Source organism: Temnothorax nylanderi, unplaced genomic scaffold, assembly GCF_030848795.1.
Source record: "Temnothorax nylanderi isolate EJ_2023f unplaced genomic scaffold, tnyl_v1.0 TNYL_tig0001_pilon, whole genome shotgun sequence".
NCBI lineage: Eukaryota > Metazoa > Arthropoda > Insecta > Hymenoptera > Formicidae > Temnothorax > Temnothorax nylanderi.
The window spans coordinates 4,510,859-4,538,259 of record NW_027249063.1 but is presented as its reverse complement, the minus strand read 5'-3'; the positions used below and the strand labels follow the sequence as shown (position 1 = coordinate 4,538,259).

Below are 27,401 nucleotides of genomic sequence, written 5' to 3'. Positions count from 1 at the left end.
CGCGATTACTTGTCGAATTTAGGATTTCACGCTCCGAAATCAATGATATACGTGTCTTGCTTTCGCTTTTAACAAATTTTGAAATTATTCTCATGGCCGTATGAACAAGCTAGCGGTCACATTTTGATGTTATTGTGCATCGCGTCAAAGGGTTAATCGCGAGCCGTGCGGACACGCTCCGGTTTCTCCGTCGATCTCGGGGAACCCTCGGGTCTTTGTCCACATCCTCGATCGGTTCCTCAGCGGCATACCGTGAGCGAGTTCACGTTAGCGTGTCCGAAGACGTTCACGTACAGTCCGGTACAAAAGTGGGACACGAAACCAGGCCACCGAGACAAGTGGCACGCCTTTTAGTGCTTCGTAACGTTCTACAGCCGATCTACATGCGGAACCATGTCCACGCGGCGACGTTACCCCTCCTCTGTCTCTCTCTCTCTCTCTCTCTCTCTCTCTCTCTCTGTTTCTGTCTCTGTCTCTCTTTCTCTCTCTCTCTCTCTCTTTCCCCCCTTTTGGTTATTAGTGAAAGTTAGTGGTAACTTTCAACTTTGACAACGACGGCGACTCATCGTGGTGAGTGCGGGGTGGAGAACGTGCCGGGTCCTCGTAGGCACTAGATCGCGTTTACGAGCATCATTTTGAAGAGACGTTTTTCAATCCTCTTAATATGAATGACGAAGTACTATCACTTGATACGAAAAATCGGTAGCAATCAATAAACAAGTGACAGATATGATAAATATGTTTATTTTACTAAAAATTAGTCTCCATTTAACTTCTCAACTTTCTATCTCTTTTAATATTACTTGTGAAAATAAAAATTATCAAACCCGTAGAAAAATCTACTTTTCCTTGGAAGTATCGCGGAACTAAATTATGCTCGTGCAGCAGCTCTACTTCGTGAAATAAAAGCTTTATTCTAGAACGAACTTCGAATAACTGTTCCGTTTAGACGGTACGAGGCGAATTGAAGACGGAGGAAAGAGTGAAATATCACTTTCAACCATCGTGCCGTAAGTTACGAGTTAAAACCCGTACACGAGGCACGCTATTGTTTTTGATTGCTCGACTTTCTTCGCGCTTCTTCTGTCTAGTAAAAAATAAACAAGTGGCATCACGTGCACGCTCCTGGCACACTTCGTCTAATTTGAATCTATCCTGATTGATATTCTCTCGCCCAATCGGTCCGCTGCTGTTTAAAACATTTTTTTAGATCTTGTGGATATATTATTTAGGTAAATAATACATATTATTTATTTTTTCTAAATGCAATTAAATCATGGGTATTATTTATCTAAATAATATCTCCAGAAGATATATTATTTAAATTATTCGAGCGCGAGATTCTATAAATTCTTGAAGGCCTTAATTAATTAAAGAATTAAAGAAAGATTTTATAAACGAGCCAGTAAATGCATTGTTGTGACAGTTTTTATGAGGGTATCGTTACATTCTAAAGAATCGAAAGCACGTGCAGCGATCCGGACAGCCTCACCTGGATTTCTATCAAGATCAAGGTTGAAGGCGAGTCTGAGATCTCGTTCGCGGATTGCAATATGACATTCGCAGAAGAGAAAGAACTCGTACTTTTTTCCTCGATTCAATCGATTATCGTATGTCACGTTTAAACCAATAATCACTGGTATATTTACTATAATTATTAGAGAAGGTAATAAAAATAATATATTCTTAATTTAAAGAAACTTAAAATTAAAATTAAATGTCAATAGAGATATAGGAAGTTTTATCTGATAAAATAAAGCTTTATAATTGTACTTTACTTTTTCTATCTTATCTTGTATTCCTACCTTTTTTTTTAAATATAATATCGGTATCATACGATTACACACTTTGCGGAAACGCGCACTTTCGGGATAAATTTACCTCGCGAACGTTAACGCGAGGTAGTTGTAACATTAATTCGAGATTTTATTTGTCCGAGAAATTCAATAGAAACTCACATATCGCGGTTTACGGTCACGTTCACATATCGAGACGGACCAATGAATAGAGCACCGCCGCGACACGCGGTTAACTACTGATGAGGAACAGAAACATCAGCATCCGAGACCACTCTCTTTGACCTGTTCTCACTCTCTCCAGATGGGCCCAAAGGCGCCCAAAGCGTTCCTTTTCTATCTAGCCAGTGAAATTACGACGAGGTGTAATGAGAGTCTTTTACATCCGTTCGGATAAAAAGCGTTCGACGGAACTCATCACTTTCTAACCAGATGTTCTGTTCTTGTTCCTTTTTGCTTAACAAGTTTTTATACGCTTTTTCTCTATAATTAATTTCCTTTTAATTTCAAATATTTAATTACCAGTTAAATGTTTTTTAACTTTCTAAGTTTTTCTGTTCGACTGTTTCGTTTCTGAACATTTGAAAAATTCGTTCTTTTATATTTCGTTTTTTTTTGTATTTCCCAAAAATCACTGTATGTCCCGTAAACTATGATTGTAATTGTAATTACCTATTCTTACGCGCATTTGGCATGGATCTGCATGTTCTTAGCGAGACGTAATTATGGTAATACATGTAAACTACACCGTTGTTTTGTTCGATTCGCTGTCCGTAAGCTTAGTAATCCCGAAACTTACTTTCACGGAGAGCCACAATCGCACGGGACAATCTGTTTTCTTCCGCGCGAAATTTCACTTCGAAATGTCGTTGCCGCGTGAAAATTGCTTCTTGGACTTTCGGTCGGCACGCAGTTTTCTGAAACTACTCATTTACGCGGCGAGTAATTATAACGTAACTATCTTGTGACAATCTTGCGAAGATGACAAACGAGTGACAAGGAAAATTTCTTTCTAGGATATCTGGACTACTACACTATGTACTGCAGTTGTATACGTATAAGATATACACAGGTAACACTCGAATAACACGATTAATTGGTTCCGCGTTAATAAAAACTGTGTTATTCGAGACTTATTGTTAGGATTCATACAATTTTGGAGATTACGTTCCGTACTCTCACATTTCGTGTATATTACTTCGGTAGAATATAAATATATTGTAAAAAAAAATTAGATGTTCAATAATGTTTGATATATTTTATCGATTCGAGCTTCATTAAATAGATAATTATCTATTTAATTAAATAAATTATGTATTTAATGAATTCTTATCTTGCTATTAATAATAATTATAATAATATTAATATAATAAATTATGTTTTTATTCTAAATCTCAGTATTGTTATTCAATCAACAGCACAGGAGATGCACTTGTACGCATTTTTCTCGTTACTTTCGAACGGAGCATTTACATAATTTGCTGTATAGGCCAGTGATATAATGAATAATGAAAAGTCACGCATAAATTTAAAGTCATTGCCAAGGCACACTCTACACCACTCTGTGTCATTACTGTGCTATTTCTGTGTCATTTGCGCAATTACGTCTTGCGGTCTTTTATGGACATCGTATTTACATTCCGCGCACGCTTGCGGCTCGAAGTAGAACGACTAATGTGAATGATCTCGGCGTGATTTTTTCAAGATAATACAAAAATTTTATACTAATTTTTCGTAAATATTTAGACGTATAGGTATTTTCGAATCTCGCGAGTTGACCAATATATATTTTTAAAAATTAAAAAATATAGTTGTTATTTTACCACTTGTTTGACATTAATTAATCGTATGGAAAATTTACTAGAGAGAGCTTATAAAGTCTAAATCTTAAATATGTTTAAAAGAATTACACAAGTATAAAAAAATACAAGAATAAAAATGGAGAAATGTTCGAACATTTTTATGTTACTTTGACAGGGTAATACCGGCTACAGTCTTCTCTAGATTCTCTTTTACCTTATACAAGATGTCAGCACGCATTCTATCCATACACGCAATGTGGAGTAGTCGTGTGGTGATGATATGGTATCATATAGTATGCCAATATGGCTACAGTCGACTACAGCCGACTCCGAGCAAAGCATTAAATGCTACGGATTGACTAAATCCGTACTTGTAAAAATAATTCCGTTTGTTATTTCGAAGTTGCGAAATTCAATTTATTCGTTAGGGAGAATGTGGCCGTACTCTGTGACAATAGGGATATCTGTAAACAGGAGTTAACCACGTTTACTCCGCAGATATTAGTGTGTATACTTCTGTATTCCATCGTCTCTTTGAAAGAAACCTGGAATCGGTGTTCAACGGAATACATTCGCAATGACCGACTCAGAGAAACTCTTCACTTGCTCCACATCGGGCTGCAATATGGTAAGTGACAATTATTGTCTCTCTCATTGAAAAAAGTATAACTTGTCTCGAGTCCCATAAAATCTTAAAGAACTACAATGATGTAAGAGACAACAGGATTGTTTTTCATTTACAGAGCTTTACGAATGAAGATCAATTAACAATGCATAAGAAGAAACACGACATGATGCTAAATCTTAACAATAACTCCAAGAGTGCTGGATTTGTTGGTAAGTTGATAACTTAACAACTTGAATCATGTCATACCAAAGAGATATGCTGAAAAATTTAATCGATATGTAGCAGATCAAACTCCAACGCCAACGAGGTTCTTCAAAAATTGCGAGGAGGTTGGTTTATTTCAAGATCTGCAAAACGTAGTCAATCCTTTCGAAGAGACGTTTCGAAGGGCCGTTGAGTCTGGAAATATTGGCACGCTTGTAGTATCGGAGGTAAAAAAAAAAAATCACATACGTATGTTTGCCTCAAATGATTTAAAAAATTATTTCTCTTATAAGAGGTATCAAAAGTACACGATATAAGTTCACTTTTTGCAGACTGGAATTACGGATGACACGCTGCATACTCCTCACATCTTTCCCTATATATCAGATGTATTGCCCGCAAATAGTCAAATTCTTTCCGAAGACACTGTCGAGGTCTGCTCCTCGACCGTGTCTCTTGCCGAGAAAGATGCGGAGGAGGAAAGCGCTATAAAGACTGACGAGTGTAACAGTATTAAATTAAGTACAAACGAGACGCAGGAGTTGATGAAAGATTCGACTGTCGCATCTGCGAAAGATGATACTCTCCCGGCGGACATTATTGCCGCGAATGCAAATATACCTATAGCGCCTAAACTTTCACCGACGCAACCTATGTCTCATCTGTAAGAATGCCCCTTTCATTGTTACAAAATTGTTCCATGTATTTCATCGTAATAAGCCTCAATTTCTCTTATTTTAATTCAATGTATTTTCTTTTGCTCGTATTATTTAAATCTTTAATGTTTCCTATGACACAATGTATATGATCAATTCTTTTTCTAGATAGTTATTCTTAGATGATGATCAAGTTTTTGTTTGAATTCATTCGAGATAATTAATATCTCTCCTTTCTTTAATCTAGAAATATTTGAAGATATTACGATGAAATGTCATACGTGCTACACATCATTAATAGATTTAGAATTTTTCTTTCTATGAAGGTCCATCAACGGCGAGGAGGTGCAATTGCTACTGAAAACCGCGGATGGTAAATTAATGCAGTTGTGCGCAACACCGGTGTCGGAGCCTTCTAACATATCGAATGTCAATACCGAACAGCAAACCGTTGTTATCAGAACCGAACCAGCTCTGCGGTGTGCGATGAAATTGGAGCCCAAGAAAACTGTGATCTCAAGATTATCGTTAGCAAAAATGGTAACGTACCGATTACACCGATGATTCGCGTTTCAAAGATGAACCTCTTAGAAATTCCATTACAGAAGCTGAAACAATCCCTGACCAAGAACACGATCGCACAGAATCCAAGAGCGACCGAAGAATGCGCGAAAACGGATGCAGCCGCGAAGAAGGAGAATGTCAAGAAGACGATCGATCAGCTTAAGAAAAGTGACATTCTCGAGCGCAATCGTGCCAGTTCGATGCGTGCACGGGCCAAGAGAAAGGAATGGATCCAAGAACTCCAAAGAACGGTAACCAACGTGAACGAGACCAACACGGGCTTGCAAATGGAAGTGAAAACTTTACGCAAGGAAATTGCGAGGTTAAAAACTCTTTTGCTGGCCCATAAGGATTGTTCGGTCACGAAGGCGATGCAAAAAGGCGAGTAATTAATTTAGATATCTATTTATCGCACGATTCAGCGCCGTGGATTCTATAGTTATTCACATTCGCGAGTTTAATTGTATTTTAAAAACGTCTCTTTTATTGCTCTAGATCTGCTCGTGTAATCTGATTAAATAAGATTGGTTTAAAATAACCAGAAAAAAAGAAAATATAATTCTTAATTTAGTTTAAAACAAATCTTATTGCAATCTCTTTGAATTTTGCAGGAATAATTCTTGGACCCAAGATAATATCAGTAGATAATCCCGAGGTACTTACGGTGCCGATATCGAACAATGGCGTCCCCGTGAAACGATCGGTTTCCTACACGACGGAGATTCCGAACGTGTCGACGAAGAAATCGACCCTGTCGATCACGAAGAATCCGGTGATACTTCCGAAGATGGATTGCGGCACCGCGAATCTCGCGATTCCGAACGCGACGATCATAAAGACTCTACCGGCGTTGAAGATCGTGGGTGTTAATCAGTTTATGCCGGAGAAGTCGGAGGGAACAAAACAGATACTGATAGTGCAAAATCAACCGAGAAAATTGTGCGAGGCTACGACTAGGCAGATTATTCAGATAAATCCGAATTATGAAGTGGAACATGCGGCATCTAAGAGCACGGGAACGTAATTAATCGCCTTTTAACGTTCGCACATTTGTAACGCAAATGTCGAAGTTCTTTTGGCTAAGACGGTCAGCGAATAGACGAATGAATCGATTCTATGACGCTACGCGATATATACGACATCGTGGATAGAGCAAGATATATGACGTTCTTGAAAATGTTCACAAAATCTACTTTTACGCGTCTCCCGTTTTTTTTATCTTCCATGACAAATTAATTCGATAATATTTTCATGTGTCATATTTTAGCTATTATTCCACGAATAACTGCTTAATGTAAACGATCGTAGGTACTCCTGATGTAGAGGAACGTGAAGTAATACAGGGAGTACCAATTTTTGTATTATTTATTGAGTTTACAATAAAATAGGTTTTTATTGAGTATGATTTATTTATTTTATAACTTTATCCTCGTCAATATAGGTTTCATTTAGGAGATATCTATAAAAATATAATTTTATTGAGGACATAAATTCTTATATAACAGATATTTATATGATAAAATGAATTAATCTCTTCTTCATTCTTCCATTAATTAAATAAATTTAATTATGCTTATAAAAATACTTCTATTTGTTAAATCATTGATAAAATATGAATATGGTTTAACGATTGATATAACAGCGCTTATTAAATATCATTACATTATCATAATACAATATAAATCAAATTGATGAATAAACAGCTTGCATTGTTCCTGCCACGTGCTTTCGGCATCTGGCGGACGAAGAATAAGCGATGTATCCAGTCCCACGATGATTCTGTGACCCTCGGGCCCTTATCAGTTCTCCGTCCAGTCGTCTAACAAACTCTACACCGGACAGGAGAATGATAAGGGGCTTTGGGCACGCATTGCTTCAAACACGGGGAAAATGGTCATCAAAAGATGGAATTCCGCCCTGGATTGCATGTTCCTCGAGATATCTGAAAAAATCCAAGCGATTGATTATTCTTTCATTTATCGAGAGATACTCAACAAAATCATAAAAATGGAACTAACGTTACTGCATTCGGGAGGGATATATCTCTGGTTATTTCGAAAACATGGTGTTCCTACGTCATGTATATTTTTAAAATGCACGCGCGGTAGAATAACAATCTCGTTATCTTCCATCCGGAAATACATGAATTGAAATCGTCGTACGCTAATGTTATAATTCAAAATGTTTGCGCGAAGTGTTTGCGTTTTCAAGAGATATAAGAATATCTCTCACAATTTTACCGTCCATAAATAGCCGTTCGTTTTTCTTGCAGAGTCGTCTTGTGTATGTATATCTATCTGACGGCGTGAAAAATATATTTGACCCGATTGTCGGAACACGCGTGTGTCGCGCGCCGAGTTCTTTCAATCTCACAATCGCGCATTACGTCAGAAGAGCCACGAATTGTTCGGGGCAATCGGGCAGAGATAAGCACGCCAACAAAGGACAAGCGTCTCTCTCTCTCTCTCTCGAACAAATACAAGATTTCCGCTCCTTCACGAATCGTAGTGAGTCACGTTCGAGAGAGCACAACGGGCTCGTGTGAGGCATCCTGCGGGTCTGGGCTGTCGGTTACTCGGTAAACTCTGTCAACCGCTTTCTCGTGTCGATAACAGACGTCGATAGCGACCGGCCGGATACAGTACGCGTCCCTGTTCTCTCTCCTGGGTCTCGCCGATGCTTCCTTAACCTTCGTCCTCGGCGATGAAATCAATCCTGCCTAAGCCCGCCGTAGAGAGCGACCGCGTTTACTAATGATGCCTATGGGTCACAAACAAAGGATATTCTTTTCAGGAAATATAAAATGTTGCAAAATCATTTATGATGTAATAACGCAGTCGTTGAGATATTGGGCTATGGAATTTTGAAGCATGATCAGAAGATATGAATATCACGCATCGAACAATGCCCTAATTTTTTTCAGAGTTAATCTGCTTAAATAAAACACGTTTTAATTAAATCTATGATTTAAAAATGTCCATCTCCTATATTCTTCTTTCGCAACATTTTACCTCGTCGTTTTATAATACTCTTATTTTAAATCGAATGATTCAGGAATAATATTGGACTACCTATTGTCGCTAAATAAAAAACAATTACACGAACGGAATATCGATGCTTTTGGCGGCTTAAATATGCAAATTTTCACTTGTAGTGAAAATACAATTAAAAGAAAAGAATACAGAATAAGAAAATACAGGAAAGAGCATATTTCAGAACTGGTCGATTATACTGTCTAAATTTCACCTCTAACGATTGAATTCGCTACGTGACGATCCACGCGATTGTGAAAATACATAAGAAATTAGGGGAAAAAAACAAAAACATTCTCAGTGTCTGAAAGCTTCTACATTCCAAATATTTCTGCTGCGTAATAATATCGTTAATTCTCAGCAATATTATTCTAAACTTTTCAAATAATAATTCTCGATATCGTTAAATGATATTAACGCACTATTGTAAAATGATATTAACACTCGTTGTTTTTATAAATAAGAATTTTCAGGACGAGGGAAGATATTTTTTCTCAAGATGAATCAATCGATTAAAAATGAGCACAGCAATTCTTATTTGACCCATTAATATCCTGTCGACATATCTGCTTTTCGAGAATGCCGAATGTGGCTCAGTCCTCGGCCATTCATACTGGTATTTTACGTAAAATCGGTAACGACCGATCGCGACCATAAACACGCGAGTTCAAAGCTTCCTCGCAAGGATGTGGCTTGCCATTCGATCATTCGTAGAATTCTTGGCGTCGATTCGTCTTGCCAGCCCGCTCAATCGACGCACGTACGGAAATAGCACCGAGAGAGAGCAGGTGCTCGATTCTACGGCCCTGCTGCTTCGAGATCGCGCTGAACCGCACGTCTGTTATACAACACGTGAGATTTCCCAAACCTTGGACCCGAGAGCTTTTCTCGATCGTCGCGAACGACTGATAAATCGCTAGAGTATCGTAGTGCAGATTTTAGATAATTTTAGTGCTTTGAGATCAACGTTATTTACTGATGTTAACAATCAATAGAAATTAATTCTGAATCCTGAAAATTAGAATTCAATATAATGTGCATTTTTACCAATGCAGATTAACTTTAATCTTACAATTAGTTTAACTTGCTTTTTATTTTCTTTTAGTTTTAGGAATTAGGAAAAGATAAAAAGTAAGTTAACCGAGATTAAAATTAATCTGCATTGATAGAAACGAACATAAGGCGTTATTCCATCGAAATAGCGATTCGCAAATCACAATAATTTTACGCTGCAAAATAAGTCCGGTAAATAAATCTTTTTCTTCGAACTAATTTTAAGAAAACAAATTGATATTGATAAAAGTTTCACTGCACGAGTATTGCGATTTCAATTATTAAAATACCAGAAAATCTCTACTTGATATTACATTTTATACATTAATGTTAACTAGGGAGATATTTGTCCCCGCGTTAGTAAACCCGTATGGACGTTGTTCATATTAAATGAACGCGCCGGAGTTCACGTTAAATATTAAAGATCTAATTCGTCGACTAACGAGTCTCAACTATGCAGTCAACCACATATACAAGTTTCGTAATTATATCCTCGCACAAAGACGAAAACATTTTCAATACAAATAATAAACGAAATCTTAACTAGCTTAGGTGCGACAAACAACGTCGCTTTTATCGCTTTGTTTCGATTAAAGATTAATGCAATGTCGCGACTGCGGAAATGGATCGATTAACCGAATCCTCAATCGAGACGGACGATCAATCATCCGTCGCTGCGCATCAAGATCGCTCTTGATATCTCGTATACGATCTCGCGATTATCCGTATACAGACGGTCGGGAACGTTCGGAGCGAGATTTGCCCTGAAATTCGCTTCTTAAATTCTTGTTAGCGGAACGGAGCTCTCTCTCTCCCGGCCACGGCAACGCGGATTCCATTTACTGATTGGATATGGCATCAGTTATTCATCGCCGCTAGTCGAAGGAGAGAATGAGAGGAGAGGAGCACGTGCGGCCGTTATAAATACGGCGGATTTCCCGTCGGTATGCTGCTGCATTTGGAAATTCTCGACGGGCCTCCCCCCTTCGAAACACGTCCCCCCCCTACTCTTGCCCATTACATTGCTCGCGCACGTCCATGTTTGATGCACTATCAATAAAAAAACAGACCTCCCCGCGTAATTTTCTCATATACGCGGCAGCTTAGAAAGATGCTGCCAAACTTGGAAGGGTATTCTCCTCACGCTAAAGGCCGAAGAAAAGTTGCGTAATAACTAATACATCGGCCTTGTGGCACATCGAAACTCCCCTGTGATTCAACCCTCCCGATTTCTTACAAAAATACCGACATGACAAATTCACGATAGTTTCTAAGAGAACGAACAGGAGGAGATATCGGGCGAGAAAGATATAAAGAGAGCGAGACGATTTATTTAATTTAGTCTGTTGATCGCGGCGACAAAAATATATAAATCGATATTATCAGTTTCGCGATTATACTATCTTTTATCTTCGTCGTAACTCGTAAGAGGATGGAAATTGACCAAAAGCGTGTTCTGTATTGCAATAAAATATTTAGATCAGAATTCGCAGACCGTTCGCAGATCTGCGGAACGTCGAAAAATCGAGACACACTTGACGAAAGGACGTCGAAGCGTCGGTTTGCCATTATATTTACGGCCTTTGAGAGATGTATCAGATAATAAACACATTCACCGGGCAATATGACGAAGATAAACTGGGGGAATCGAGCATGCACGATTCTACGCTTCTGAGAGGGGTAATATACGCTCCGTTGAGCCTTGAGACACGTCTATGTTTCCCTTTATTTTCACATTCGACCCCAGACACACATTGTTGGCGTTTTTATCATGGTTTGCCTGTCACGATAAAATTCTAACTCTAATCAGGTAAAAAATCCGAAAAATCCAAATTCTCACACAAATCAGGTTGAAGAACGAAATGAATCTCAGAAATAGAAAAAAGTGTCTCCGACACATGCATGTTCATTGACGTGATTATTTTCGTCCTTCCATCATCTATTAGATTAATTAGATCTACTGTGCTATCCACGTTTGAATCGATATCGCGACAAGTCCAAGTATCGAAGGGACAGGCGAGAAGCGAGACGTATAAAGTGCGACCGATTCGAATGGAGCGAATCCGATGCGACGGCTATTGTCCCGGCTGAAAAATGATCAGTTACGCGCGCAATGACGTACGTCGGATCGGTGTCGCGGGGTAGTCACACTAGTCACGTAGTCAGTAGTCACATGGGCGCGCGCGACCGACGACAGCGAGAAACAAGGGCCGGCGCTTCGCGGAGTCGATCGATCTGTTCACTGCCGAAAATACACGCGCGCACACGTACGGCGGCGGGTACCCCGCGTTTTTCCGTGCAGCCAGGGCTGCGCGATGCAAAACGCGGAAACTGCACGCACATCAGTTGTCCAGAGTCCAGAGAGCGACGGCGGCGGCGGACTGAAAGAGGGAGAGAGGGAGGGACGGGAAGACAAAGAGTGGTGGGAGGGCTCGCGGAAATTGTAGCCGCGCGACGATTCCGCGTGACGATAGTGAGATTAGTGAGCTCAAATCGCGGTAAACGCGCGAACTCGCGGATCCTCGGCGACTCGTGCGATGACCCGGGTGCGCACGTTGCCAGTTGCCATCGTCATTCGGACGCCCGCGTCCGTGTCCGTGGACCGCAAATAACGACTGACGGCTCTACTAACGCACTCTCGGGTCTTTTCACGAACCCGTCTCACTGTGTCGCGCACGCGCGCGCGCGCGGCAATGATAAAGTTATCAGGCCGGGGAGTCTGAATCCTTTTATACCGAAGAACGCGCGTTCGTTCGCAATCCAATTTCTATATACTGGAATACCGGAATATCGAGGCGTTCTTGCGCGATCGTTTATCGACTGCTCTCGTCTCTCGAGTATACGCCGTTCCTTCGAAAACGGAAATGAATTTCGAGAAATCCGCGAGGCTTTGTAATCCCACGGAGCATCTCTCACGCGCGCGAACATGTTTTGCGTGAGAAGGACGATAATCGATCAGAGAAATTTACTCGTCGAATTCCTCGGCCTGATTATAGGCCCGACCTCGTGCGACTTGAACGGAATCGCCGTTATATATATACGATAATCGGAACCTTTCGATTCGAAAAAAAGGAGAAAGAGATACGAAAAGAAACACAAGCTCGCCGCAAGGTCCACTGAATATTGATACTCGCGCCGGGGCCGGGGGGGGAGGGGATTCTCGTATCGCGAGGTCTCATATCACATGCCGCACGCGTCGCGCAACGAAGTGCACAGCTCTATGCTCGGTCTCCTCTCGCCAACCGGAAAGCTCAAGGTTGCCCGCAAATATTGTAGCTGTAGCTCTCTCATTTTTCGATATCGATCTCGAGAGTCTCTCCCCGCGAGCTTTATTCAGGCAGTCGTGAGAGATAGGAGACGCCGCGATAAACGGATGAGCATCGATAAGATCTCGCGAGATAATCTCTGGATTTTCGGACCAGCTCGCACGGTGAACTGATAGGACGCTCCCAGTTTCGAAGATACGAATTTTTACACGCACAGCACACACACTCTTTCCGATGACTCAAAAATCCTCCCAGATCGTATTACAATCAGTCAGGCAAAGATTACTCACTGGACGCTGCAATCTCTGATCGGCCACGCTTCGTGAGATATCAACGCGCCACATTGAAGCGATCACTGGCTACTCTCCGCTCGCGACAGACGTTACGAGAAGACGCATATCGCGATACTCGCACAGGCTCCTGTACCATCGAGAAGCCGAGGGACGGACGAAACGAATGAGCGAGCGAGCGAGCGAGCGCTGATGTAACGCACGCGCACGATTGGCGACGGCCGGCTGCGTCGCATCTCCGAGATCCTCCGGAGCACGCAGCAGCACCCAACATGATGTACGATGCACGTCTCGCGCGCAACTGAGCGACCGTGTTGGCCGCTTCGTCGACGCTCGGTCGTTTCCGCAATGTGCGTGGCGGGAGGTTCGATTTCGTCGTGTCTTCGTCGGTGGCACAGAACGGATCCTTGTCGCTCTCTATCCCTCATCCCCGCTCTCGCTCCTCCGGGGGTCTCCGCCGTCGTCGTCGTCGGTTTGCGAGTTTGCGGTTGTCTCGCTCGCGCTGACGACGGTGCCGATGCCGAACACCGGGGGATGAATAGAGAGGCTGCTGCCGGCTTCGGCGAAGCGAACGGTACAAGGGGGCGAGCGCCAACCGCGCCAAGAATCTTCAGTACCCTAGTAAATACGAAGAAAGGTGGTTCTCGGATTTTCAGGTTTGAACAGGGGAAGACTGACGTGAGGTATGCACCGCCGCACCATACGGCGAGGCATCCCTCGCCGCGGGATTCACGGGGAGTGAAATAACAAGCGGCGGCAAAACGTTAAAATCTATTGCCTGTTAAATTTACGAAAGAGCCGTGAGTCAGCGCTGCGTGGTCGTCTCCATTGATCGACGCGCTTAAATCATACCTGCGTCCTCGGCATGCGTTTAAATATGTATAGACATCGTATTTTCTGTGTATCAATCACAATGTTACACCTTATTAACGTTATAAGCACTTGACAGAGAAAGTAAGCCTTCCATCTTTTAATGTGCCATCTTCATCGCCGCATCGCCGCTAATAACAAAGAAATTTTGTGTACATAATTTCTGATAGATGTATTCTCATAAGGTGAAATAATGCCGTTCATAATATGAAAGGAATAAGAGAGGACGAATAAAAAAAAAAGGAATTAATATCTCGCGCGGAATAGAATTTCGTCTCGAAGCGGCGATTTCGCGTCGAGGTGGAAATACCTGATTCTCAAGGGAGCCCGACTATACGGACTACTCTTAAATTGGTGGCTAAATTAGAAATCGCTCTCCGACGTCTCTGCGAAACGAGAGACCGCGCGCTAATGCGGTCAACTAAAGTAAAAAGCTAACCGAAGGAGTGGTAAGTAGACACTAACACTTCCGGGCGAGCGACTCGATATCGGCGGGGGAGAGTGGGGGGTGGGTGGGCTCGCCTCGGCTTTAGCCCCGAATTAATTCTTCGGGGGTGGCCGAGCTTCCTCCATTACCGCCGATGGAACGAGCGGCAGTAAAGTGTTCCGCCTTAAAAAGAATACGTGTACCTTCATCCTGACGCCTGTAGCAACCGCTTTTCTCTTCCCTTTCTCCCGTCCCGCCGTTTCTCGGCCCTCGGTACGATGCGGTGAGTTTCCTCGAAGATTTTAAGGCAAGTCCGGGATTTTCTCCGGTCTCGACATCGCCGATCCTGCATCAGAAAGTTCCATCGACCATTGCTTTACTGTCTTAAAACGGCAGAAGAATCATTCTTTTACAGAACGAAAAAGCAGCATTTACAAATGCTAAATGATAAATCGAGAATATTCAAACGATGCTTTTTAATGATTTTTTTATTGTAATGGTTATTCCGAAACGAAGAATTTTTCGACACACAATTTCAAAGAATTCGCTTGAAAAATTCCTTTGTGCGATTTCACTGAATGTCATCGCACTTTTGTAACAATGTAGTGCGCTTTTTTCATCCACTTTACTTTCTCAATTATACTTAAATTTTGTACGAATTTAGTCTTGAACAAACAAGGGTGCGTCGCGTCGTCGGCGCGGTAACAAAGCGTTAATCACGCTTTTCCTTTAACTGTTTCGAGGCAAGAATGTACTGGAACAAAGTTTTGTTAGGTCAGGTATGTCGCACTTTGTTGGTTCAACCTTCGATTCCTTCAATTCCTTGTCCAAGAAAGACAGGCCACCGATGAAGGATACCCCGCCTGGGGGGGTTCCATATGTATACACAAAGGCATTTTTCAAGCGAATTCTTTGGTTTGAACGGCTACAGCCTATGAATCTACTTTCGGCCTGTAAGGAGCGAAACTAATTATACTTCACGTTAGTGACCTTCGTCCACGGCAGCTGTTTCTGTTCTATGAGTAAGCGAAACGCCTGCGAATGCGCCTAAAGTGGAAGACGTTGGAATTCTGACTTCACATCGACTTTAAGCAAACGAAACTTTAAGTGTCCAAAAAAATTGTATGTATCACGATATAAATAAGAAATGTAATATATATGAACGTGTATCGCAATATTATGTAATATTATTCCTTGTATTTTCCTCCTTCCTCTTTAAACTTTTTACGAAGACCATTATAGATGATTATAGACATTACGGACGATTGACAAAAAAAAATTGAAGGAAAATATCCTAAGTCCCTCGATGGAAGGATAACGTCAAAATATGGCACTAGCAGACTCTGTCGCGTCAAGTCTTCAATTTATTACCTCGTATTATCCGATGTCGTATTGAATATTCGATGCACGAGTGATCTCGGTGGATGAAGAAAGAGAGCACCGGCGGCGGATGGTTCAGCGGGCGAAGAGATCGATACGAGCCAGCAGCAGCAGCACGATGCCCGCGAGTTCCATATAATCGCGGAGGAGAGGAAAAAAGAAAAGAGAATGAGCGATAGCAGTCGCGTTGCTCGCGCAGCGCGCAAGCCGAGATAAAAGCGTTTACGGGGAAGTAACGGGGATGGTTCAACCGGCTGGGGCGTGGTGGGCACCATCGGCGACAGTATATACGAGGGTCAAGGTTAACGTGGGAATCCCATATGCCGACATGGTGGTTAATGCCACGTGCGTATTAAGTAATCCTCTTGATTTTCAGCGAGGGAGAAACGGAAGGTCTTCCAACTCATTTTTGTCTTCTAATTAAAACTTTTGCGGAATTTAGAATTCATGACGATACGTTAGCACGTTATAGATATTTATTTTTATATGTCACAGTCTGTATATTTATCCGCGTAGATAATTTTAAACGTTGACATTTTTAAATATATATTTATATCTCGTCAAAGTTAGTTTTATTTAATATGTTAAATAAAAGGTTGTAACGCTCGGCTGAATAATTACGTTGTTTAATTGATTTTACGATGATACATGCCGGTGGATTGCGGTAGGTGCCGTACCGATTACTGCCATGAAGGAAGTAAACGCAATAAGAGATCGAGCATGTACTTATAACACAAATCAAAGAACGAAGCACGTTTATAGCAAGCAGCACGGACAACGGAGATGATTCACCTCTGATAGGGGGTTTGCGATTATTACGAGGGTCAAGGTTAAAGAGGCAGATCTACATGCGGCGTATTAGTTTAATCCGCACGTGTGTGCGGCTTCCTCTCTTTTCTTCCCATGACATAAGTACGATTTTGCATACAAAATTGTAGGCGTCGATTTACACGAATCTGCAGTTAATGAATTTTACATTAAATATCTGTACAAATATACTTCAGAAAGAAAAAAACTGTTTTCCTGATTCATAGTTTGACAACGACTTTGAATGCGAATAATAGATAGGTTTCCTTTGCGTTAAGAGCTTGTACAATAAAACTGAAAGCAGTATCTTCTTTCATTCACGCTTTAAAGAGAAAATCTTATATAGGCACTATGTATGCTCTTTGTAAGAATTCCTGGCGCTGCAGTTAGGCGACCTTGCCTATGTTCTTGTTTGACCATCGCTTCCCTTCGTTAATGGATATTCATGGAAATACGCCGTTATGCAAGGATGTTATTTGGATTCCATATCAATGAAAAGATATGAATGATATTGTTTTCACGTAACTGTTGCATCACAAATAACATCTAATAATATTATAGAACGTTTCATTACATGTATATTATTCCGATTAAGAATTTCAATGTACGACTATAATAGGTATATGATAAAACAAACAAGTAGTAGAATATATCGATTATTAATCTTATAAATAAGATCTGCAGAATATTTGTTAAAATATAAAATGAAATATGAAGGTAGAATAGAGTTAGATCACCAACAACTTTTCTATTACGTTAATTAAATAGGATTAGCCACGTTTGAATCCAAGATATTGAACACAAGTCGTCGGATGAGTCAACGGGATGATTTCACACGTAGGTGATATTGTGAAGTAGTCGATAAATTAGCTGTTATCGTTTTTCGCACTAATCGTAAGTGAAAGTCGGTAAAAATTCGCCGTCGCGAAAGGAGATAAAATCTTACTAACCGCAACCAAAGGTGGTCCCAATAGGAAATTGAATTTTGTGGTAAATAGCTCGCAGATTTGGTCCCGCGATACCTGCGGCGATGTCGCCACGCACTGATTGCCATAAGAACCGTGGAGAATAATAGCGATTTCCCAGGTCGACACGGAATTCCTTAATGAGTCTCTCCTGGGCCGAAGGACGAGGCTGCAAGTCATGGCGACGAGGAAGAAAGAAAGTGAAACTAAAGTGGATAGTCGATGGTAGAAATTAGGACGCTATAAAACTGGAGAATTACATCTTTTAATCATCGATTCAATTATCTCGCCAGCACATATAACGAAGTTTAGTCCGTAATAAGCTGCTATTTTAAAAATTCCGATAACTAATTAAAATTAACGTAATTATTAGAATTAAAGAAAAATATTAAAAATGGTAATAAAAGTAGAATTTTATGAAAAATATTTTGTAATGTTTTATGCTAATGTTTCTCTTTCTTTTTTCTTTGAAAGATTGTTAAAGACGTATATAATATTTCCTGAATAAAATTGAGAGAAAGATGCGTTTCGGGTTATAAGTACACACGCAAGTATTTGGCTTATGCCACAGTGGTAAATTGATACGCTCGTATCACGTCCGCACGGTCTGCACAGGTGCGAATGCATCATCGTGAGGGTGTAACACCCTTCTCGAGAGCCCTTTATAGTTAGGCCTTCCCCGCCCGGCAAATTGAAATTATTGGCACGGGCCACCGCACATTATTGTCTCGTTATCGGAGCATCGCCATTTATGAATTCGTTTTTTCAACGTTCTTTTATTTCTCCTTTCGATGCTTTTTTTATCCGGTTCAATTTCGAGTCTTCGAGATCGCGTCTTTATCTTAACCATTGAGTTAACCACTGTGCCATTAATTTCGATATTGTTCATCATTGAAGTTTGAATTCTATTGACATGCGAAACGTTAACCTAATGATTTACCGCGTGCTGTTTCGTTTAAAATTCTGTAAAATTTTCATCGACAAAACTTTTTAGCCAGAAAATTTGGCACGCCGATACATCGCCGGGTTTTACCGACAAAATTCACTAAGTAAATTATTATCGAGCGCCTCTGCTATTTACCGCAACGGGACCCAGCTTTATCTCGATCTAGCTCACGTATATACTTATCGAGATGAACGAGGCGTTACTTATCGCGCGGCTAAAAGTGGCCATTAGATAAGGCTCGGAATGCGTACACTGAACTGGAATATTACCCAATTCCGTTTATATGGATCGTACCTTTTTACGCTTTTTCATTTTATTTCAATTATTTTATACCGACCGTGGCTTTTATTATCTTTATTGCCGTGTATCGTTATTATTTTTCTCTATCGTTTTTTTATTAGATATATACACCTACGTGTTTATCGCGTAGCTAAAAAAGTGGTCCTTATTAATAAGTATTAATGAAGAGCGCTTTTTTCCCCTCGCTTTTTCTTTCAAAGATAAAAAAGGCGAAAAATATTGAGGTATCCTCGAACATGCGCGACTCTCCAAAATGCACGGATGAGCCTTGGAGAATCCTCTCCGCGGTAGCTTCCACTCTTACATTCTCATATTTCGCTTCTGCCTCTCCGCGATTTCCCCGCAATTCGCGCCGCCTCTCGACGTTCGCTCCGCGGGAGTGTCGTTTTTTTTTCTTTATCGCGAATTATGCTAATTACTGGGGTCCTCGGTGCTCCGGGAAGGGCGAGTGGTTTTGGCGTGATGCAGGTTGTTGTCGACGTAGCTAGGCAAAAGAAGAATAATCGGGGCGTTAATTTGTCTCGGCGCAAGAGCGGGAGAAAAGGCAACCGGCGACGACAACAACGACGACGACGACGACGACAACGACCTCCGGTACAAGGTGGAAACGAGCCACTATTGAACGGATAGAAGGTGGGAGGAATCAATTTATCCGGAAGAGAGTCCTAGAGTCCTCTTGATGGTCCTTTGTCGTTCTATTGGTTCCGCGGGGTGCAAATTGGGAACGGTGAGTCTTACCGATAAGTCGTTGGACAACCCGGCGATTTGCATGGAATATTGCGCGGTTATTTCGATCTCTGCCTCAGATAGTGCATTCGACGCTGAATCTAGCGATCCGTGTTGAAATTTCATTAAATTTTTATTTACGCGATATATGAACGAAAATTTTAACGAAGAATTAATGTCCGACGTGAAGATTTTATTGGGCAGGATATTTCAATCTGTATTAATAATATTAATATTTCCGAATTATATTATATCGTCGCTTTTAATCAAACTTATCGGATAAATAGTTTTATCTATTAACGATTTTAAACTGACTTTGTCGTCGAAAAATATCTCAGTGTCGCGATTTACCCTAATTGAGCTCTTATTAATTCTTGCTTGCTGAAGCAACAATATTTTGCTTCAGCGAGAGCTGGAAAACAGGCGGGATCGTATTAAAGTACAACGGGAGGAGAAGGATAATGATCGTTTTGCGAGCTGAAATTAGAACAGAGTTGACCGAAAAAAAAACTCATAAGGGTGGCTGCCCCGCTGACGCGCCGAAAACGGCTAACGACGTCGCCCGCAACAATCTAGCAAGAACTTGCCGCGGTAATCTTCAATTCCATTAAATCTCGGCGCAGTGGACGTTTGCTCGTCGCGTGGGGAACCGGCGACGAGTAGACGACCAGGTGTTCACCTTTTGCCGATTTACGAAAGCGCGCGTACATACATTCCTCCACCTGGACCGGTTTCAGGGTGTTTTTTTTCCCTAGCGGTTCTCTTCCGTCGTCGTGGAAAAAAAAGGGACAAGGATGTCGCGGGCCGTGGCTTTCTCTCCTCGGGTTCACTTAGATGCGTAGCGATGCGGACACGCTTCCAGAAGGCGTTTCTTCCACTCTTCTCTCCGTTCTCTCTCGAACGAGGAAAGACGGAGAGGCGAAAGGATTTTCCTTTCTTACTCGTGCATACACACACGTCTGCGTCACAGTTTCGAGGTTGTAGCTTTTTTTTCTACATGCTGCTCTTGGCGGATGAAAAAGAACTGGCCAGGAAGGCTAGCTCTTCGGGGCGTTTTTCTTCTTTTTTTTTCGAATTATCTTCAAGCCGGATACTTTTTTGTTCAAGTCGCGTCTATGGGTCTGTGAATCTCACCTAGGGCTGTTTTTGTTACCTCCCGGTTATTCGGTTAATTTGCGTTCTGATTAAAATCATGCAGACTTTAGTGAGAAGGATAATTGCACAGAGATTCAGCACAAAGATGCATAACTATTAAGAGATATTCCGTAGAAATATAACGGGAAGTATTTCAAACTCCACGCCTGATATTTGACTTCCTCAGTTGACTTTAAGTAAACTTTGCTTTGAGAAATTTCCTTTCAGGCTTGATTACATAGAAATGTATAATTTAAAAAAGATTGAGGAAAGTTGTTACGCGTGCACGCGGCACAAACAGCGTTCGCAAAATTTTTACAGAGGAAATATTTAACTATATTGACTAAAAAACTTATAGTTAAAAAGAATGGAACAACCTGTACAGAAACTTTTGGCTGAGAGTTCAGGCTCTTTCAAGATATTCAATTTGTCGCCGGCCGAGAAGAAAAGAAGTACGAACGATTTCCAACCAGGTGCTGAAGCTAAAAGTTTTCGGTGGAAGACACGAGAGGCGACACTTTTTGAAGCTTCGTGTATCTGCATATGTGGAAGCCGTTTGCTCGAAAGGGTCAAAGGTGACAGGGGTCTGGTGAAGGTACAAAATGCTAATAAGCTGTCTATTGTATTCGAATGCGATATTATGTCGCGGCCGTATTCTTTCTTCCTGTGGACGCACGAAAAGATCCTTAATGTGGAGTAGCGATTTCTTCTTTTAAAATGAAACGAGGTGCTCCTTCTAAATCTTTCTCCGTCTTGCAAGACTTATTTGAAATTATAATCCGGCCGGAAGTGTTTTATAAATGCATGGGAAACGACGAGCTTGTCTTCCTGCGCGTTCTTAATATTTATCTTTTTAATCCTAGCTAGGTATTACAAAATAATAACCGTCGAGAATGAAAAGAATTCTGCGGAGGCAGAATTATAAATTGTAATTGTTAGCTTTTCATGGTCAACCACTCAACCAGCTTTGTAAAATAGTCGATATGAACAAATAAAGTTGATACAAAACGCTTGCACACATAAAAACCACGTTTATAAATTTTTCAAATGATACTATCGGAAATTGGGAACTCTGTAAATATTTGATCCAAACATAACATAATTCGCGTCAATAAAATTTTTATGGAATTTTTCTCTTCGAAAAAAAAAAACATTGATTTCTCATAATATAAATATTTTCGTAATAACCTTTTTTGTTATTTCAAATGAAGATACGTTTTTGAATATTTAATAAAGTGACGGTAATCTTGCTATGATATTTATTTATTTATTTGCCCGACGGTATTTCAGCTTAACGCTTTAGAGAAGTTTGCGGACTATTTCCCGCACATACTTCAACTTTGTGTAGTCATGTGTTGTTTTAAAAGTTTCAAAACGGGGGAAACGCGTTTGTCGTGCGAACGAAACGAATTCCTTGCCTCTTTGTGCGCACGGACGGTTACAAACGAATTATAAAACTGTCGAACTACAAATCCTGATTGTATCATTCGTCTCATGGCTGGTCCTTTTGTAAGAGCTATTAATTTTTCACCAGCGGGCCATCGTCGCAAAAATAGTTTGCGTACAAGAAAACGCAGGAAAAAAAACAGAATTCGAACAATGATAACTCAAGATTAAATATGAATAATAGCTGACGGTGTTAATTGGTAGCACTCAACTAACGGAATATATATTATACGCGAGATAATGATGGCGTTGCTTCATACGCGCGTGTAGCAAAATTTAATTACATTAAATAAACATTTATACTTAACGAGGAAAAGTGAGCATTAAAAATCAAACGCGGTTAGCTGTGCGTGAGTTAATGTTATGTAACATTTAATTAATAATTTATTATAAATTATAAATCTTACGTTTCGGTTCTACTTTGAGCCATTTTCAGCGATGCTGTGATAGATAAATTAAATAATCTTAAGCTCTCCGATGAGCATAAAGTAAGTATTTGAAAATTGAGTGTATAAAGTGTAATTTTCAAGAGAAAATACTAGAAAAACTCTGCTAGTATTCATAGTCTGTAAAATATTCGGATTAGAAATGAAAATTGGCACTAATCAACTCAATCAATTAACTCAACGGTTGACAGCCGGATAAACCAGCTGTTAATTATTTAAAACCAGGTCTGTTTTCTAATTGTATTATTGTCTCGGTTGTCGGTTAGTCCGAATTTTCATTTCTAATCCGAATATTTTGCAGACTATCAATATTAGCAGAATTTTTATGGTATTTTTTTACTTGAAAATTACACTATCTTCGTACATTCAATTTTTAAATACTCACCTTATGCTCGAAGAGCTTAATTAAATGCTACATAATGTTAACTCACGTATAACTAACCGCGTCTGGCTCTCAAAGCTCACTTTTCCTTGTTAATTTTAATATCGAGAGTCTTTAGTTAATTAAACATTTATACGTTTCGCTTACACGGTGATAAAACTTGACGATGAACTGCAATATTTTAATTGGCTCACTTTGCCTGCGCTGCTTTTTTTCTTTACTTAAACCGCACGGCTCATCCTATTTACTTGGAGAAGATATAAAGAGCAAAAGCGCCACAAGGATGCAATGCCGATTTCCTTATATCCTTTAGTCTCAGATATTATAGCGTATGCATGCAATGCTGGGAAGAGTTTTTGTGTGTAGAATATAGATTCAAGATTTTAATAACCTGAAATCTTTTCAGGAGTATCTTATTAAAGTGAAAAAAAAGGTTAAATGAAATAAATATAAAATCAAAAATATTTCTTGTCGATTATAAGATAAAAAATAAAGTTATCTAAAAGTATCTAAATTAGTCTTCAACGTCTGTAAATTGAGCGAAATTTAATACGTCTTAAAAATTTTTAAGTAACCTGAATTCGACGACTGGTCTCCCTGCTACGCTCTTTACAGTTAATAAATAGTTCGCATCTGCTTCATTCGATCAGCACTCAGGTCGATCGGACTCTCGCAAGCCGCGCGAGCGGATTAGGCGGTACGACCGGGACGATGCGATTACAAATGTAAATGCACTACTGCGACCAGACGTTCCACTCCCACGTCGGCTTGACCCTATCTTTGTTCGTCGACGGTGATCCCCCCTGCGCGCGTTACCGCGATAGATATATGCAGTCGTCGGCCATCGCCGATCGGATCGACGTGGCCAGGTCGCGTCGGCTACTTTCGGGAATTAATGCAATTAATGCGCCGACTTACCGGCCGGATATTAGCTCGATCCAGGATCGAGCGCGCCTGGTCCGAGTATGTAAATTAGCCACGGGACACGTGAAGCATCGTGTGAACATTGGAACCCTACTGACCCTAAAGTTACGATCCGCATCACGGCCGGATAAATATGAAGCTCGAAACGCGTGATTTAAAAGAATCTTCGCTAACTGTAGCACTGGTTGGGATGACATGTAGTTTCTTTAATGAATTTGTTTGCAAAGATAAATTACTTACATACCAGCAGGATGCAATTTCCATCTTGGTAACTGATCCCACGTTCCTTTGAACCTTTTCGTAATATACGTAACTGGAAACATCACTGGAAGAAAAAAAGTTGTGAATACTGTTCATATGCGTCGCGATATCTTTTTATACTTGCGTCTGGCAATAAACTGTGGTTGTGGATTGAAATCTATCCGATTGTGATTGAGTAGTGTATAAAATGTTGTTCCGAGCGCACCCAAATTGGGAGATCAAAAAATCCACAAAAATCATTTAAAAAACTCAGAAAAGGACTAGAAAAAATGAGTTTTTACTCAATTTTCAAGACTTTCTTAAGCGAATTTCAAATCTCCCACAACACTCAAACCATTATAAAAATTTTCGAGCGCAATTCTTGTGGGGGGCACAATTTTTGCAAGTAAAATGAGTAAAAATTAGATAAAAACCTTTAAATTCTCTACTAATTTCACAATTTTAAATGCTTTTAAAAACAGCATTGCATTTCAAGCTCACCTCGAAGTAGGTATCGGTATCGTCTACATGAAATCGCTATACCACATTTTTACGAAAAAATAATTCGATTTTTTTATTTAAACATATGAAAAATTGTAATTTTACAAAGGGTTATCATACAATGTTGAAAATTAAAACTTAAAAAGGGGTTATAATTGCCATAAGGCTACGAAATAATTTTTATTGGCAAACATTTAGGGTGTGCGAGTGAGTTTTCCATTGTGAGTAGCCATTGTAATGCTAACTTTAAAGCATCGTTAAATTTGTCGATTTGGATTTTCCCGCTTTTAAGTTTTTCCCGAAAGTCTCTCCATTGTTGAATCTCTTCCTCCGTCAAAAAGTTACTCCCTTCTTCTTCTACCATTTCGTCTAACTGAATCAGCGAAGTAATTTTCTTATCCTTTTTATATAAAATCTTCAGGCCTGCCCTCACTCGAAAAAATATTTCGACACCCTGGGCTAACTCTCCCACGAATAAAGTTTGATAGATACGATCCTTTTCCTTAATCATCTCTTCCAAATTTTGTCTGATTTCAACCAGTTTAGTTATTTTTTTCAAATTTTGTATGATTTCATTTTTCTCTTTAGTTATCTTTTCGAATTTTTGTATAATTTCATTTTTCTCTTTAGTTATCTCTTGTATATTCTGTCCAGTAATCCAGATTTTATTCTTCTCTTTAATTATCTTTTCGAATTTTGCATCCTTTCAAACAGCAGTCTCCTGCTGTGCAGCAACCTCATAAGACCAACTGCCTTCCGCATCCTATAAATAAAAAAATATTTTAGAAAACATTAAAATAAATACTGCTCGGAACTGATTTTTTTACTCTACAGAAGCATCTAAAGTTTCAAGTTTTTCAACTAAGTTAATTCATTCATTATATCTATGTATTGTTTTGCTGTTTTTTTGTAGGTAAGCTGAACACAAAAAACATCACTGGAAGAAAAAAAGAATAAAATATGAAAAGACCAGGATTACTGGACAGAATATACAACGCGAAGTTTTGTAATATCGATATTTTATAATAGCGAAACGTTTGAAATTGTTACGAAATTGTATTTTAAAATTGTGAAAATAGTTGAGCGTTTATCGTACAGGTATAGCATTAAAATATTTTCGTCAATAAAATATCATATTAAATTAGAAATACCGAGGAGACAATATGAATCGATTGTTGTGGAATATCTGGGTTGGCGTAGAGTGCCTTTGACTGAAAACTGTGTCAAGCCGTTACATCATTTTTATTTATACTGTTCGTCGCGGTGCAGTAGCAGTAGCGGCATCCTCATTGAAAATGCAATTAACGATACCGCGGCGTAAGCAACGCTACTAATGGCAGTAATACTAGTAGCGGCGTAGAGCCAAAAGAAGTGCTTCGCCTCTCACACCGCGGAAAGAATTAACCGGCGGGCCGCAGTTAACGTTTCACCGGCGCGGTACTTAAGAATAATACTTGGCTTCGCAGTAGTATGCACGTCGACGCACGCAGGAAAACGCGAAATCACTTACGTAACAACGGCTTAATTAAAATTGATAAATAGCCGGCAACACCACCGGGGCAAGCAACTTCCTTACGGCGGCAGAGTTTCCTTTAATTTGCTAATTAATACGTGATTCATGTGCTTCCGTTCAGCTATCGTAATCGAGGTATTTATTCGACGACTCGAGAAACGTATAATCTTTGTCGGGTGCGATAATAATCGGATTGTTCGTTTACTTTTTGTCAACGATTTTTTTCGACCAGTTTTTCGACCAGTATTTTAATAAGCTGATATTTAGCACTGCCGACGTGTGAATGTACGTTGATCGTTACAAAAATAGAAGTGTAAAATATTCTAGTTTCGAGTTTGGTAGGCGAACGTCCCTTTATCGCTCGTGTCGGGAGTGCAGCCGTGAAAATTTCCGGTGGACCGAAACTTTTCCCAGAATTGGCGTTTGTTGGCGAGAACAGGGAACGCGGTGACTCCGATGGCGTCAAATAATCTCATTAACCAAAGTGTATCTGATCGTTTAAAGTCGACCAATGGTTTCGCTATCGCTAGAATGGTTCTGTTTACTCCCTTCTCGCCCCTACCCTCCTCTTCTCCACGCTCTCATCGCTTTGCATACTCGAATGGGCCCGGGAGTGTTCCCGAATCCATTAACGGACGGTTCGGGTCAAGTTTACTTAAGACCACGGCGCCGTCGTGAATCTGCCAAGAAAGCAAAAAGCTTTATTAGACAGTGACAAAGTGAGAACGGTGGTTTGCGCGGCGGAATCATAATGAGGAACGAAGAAAAGTCAGGTTTCGATGAAAAATCGCCTTACACCGCTTTGAGAATAGCTGAACACAGAATCCGAGGGGAGAGATCGTCCTCATTCTTAATAAACTCGCGCGTGGTCGAGCTTCTTCTTAGCGAGAATGTAAACCGCGGCTTAAACTCACCGCATTAGACATTACAGAATTATCGCGCGAGTCGAGGTTGAGGAGCGTCGATTCAAGTTTTCAAGTGCGGTTTGTCTCCGCACGGATGTTTATAATTCCATATTTTCCATGAATATGATAACGTCATACGTGCGACACCGTGTAGTACACGAATGCGGACGCGAAATAAGTGGCCGTTAAATGCGGTAA

At 40.3% G+C, this 27,401-nt stretch overlaps 1 protein-coding gene and 2 long non-coding RNA genes across 4 annotated transcripts in view; 2 read left to right on the top strand and 1 right to left on the bottom strand.

Moving 5' to 3' along the window:
- The window catches only part of LOC139787437 (uncharacterized), a 128,498-nt gene that overhangs the window by 59,912 nt on the left and 41,185 nt on the right, over positions 1-27,401 (top strand). The window lies entirely within an intron of this gene.
- On the top strand, positions 3,887-7,050 carry Atf-2 (Activating transcription factor-2). The gene is made up of 7 exons (XM_071726447.1): positions 3,887-4,226; positions 4,342-4,435; positions 4,509-4,657; positions 4,763-5,094; positions 5,413-5,626; positions 5,692-6,031; positions 6,262-7,050. Exons 1-7 carry the CDS (start codon positions 4,176-4,178, stop codon positions 6,672-6,674), a joined length of 1,593 nt encoding a protein of 530 aa, XP_071582548.1. The 5' UTR covers positions 3,887-4,175; the 3' UTR covers positions 6,675-7,050.
- LOC139787427 (uncharacterized) overlaps positions 6,998-27,401 on the bottom strand; it is a 71,681-nt gene continuing 51,277 nt past the window's right edge. Inside the window, exons 3-6 of one of the 2 annotated variants that reach the window (XR_011722641.1) lie at positions 24,289-25,548; positions 14,792-14,934; positions 13,292-13,909; positions 6,998-7,592 (exon numbers count right to left, since the gene is read on the bottom strand). This is a non-coding gene — a long non-coding RNA (uncharacterized lncRNA). The remainder of the gene's footprint in view (positions 7,593-13,291; positions 13,910-14,791; positions 14,935-24,288; positions 25,549-27,401) is intronic. The other variant, XR_011722642.1, reaches the window with a different exon arrangement.

Bases quoted from the DNA above. Each gene is read 5' to 3' on its own strand.
- Atf-2 (XM_071726447.1), top strand. From the start codon at position 4,176: ATGACCGACTCAGAGAAACTCTTCACTTGCTCCACATCGGGCTGCAAT. The intron at 4,658-4,762 runs GTAAAAAAAAAA...CACTTTTTGCAG, and splicing joins GCACGCTTGTAGTATCGGAG to ACTGGAATTACGGATGACAC. The intron at 5,627-5,691 runs GTAACGTACCGA...ATTCCATTACAG, and splicing joins GATTATCGTTAGCAAAAATG to AAGCTGAAACAATCCCTGAC.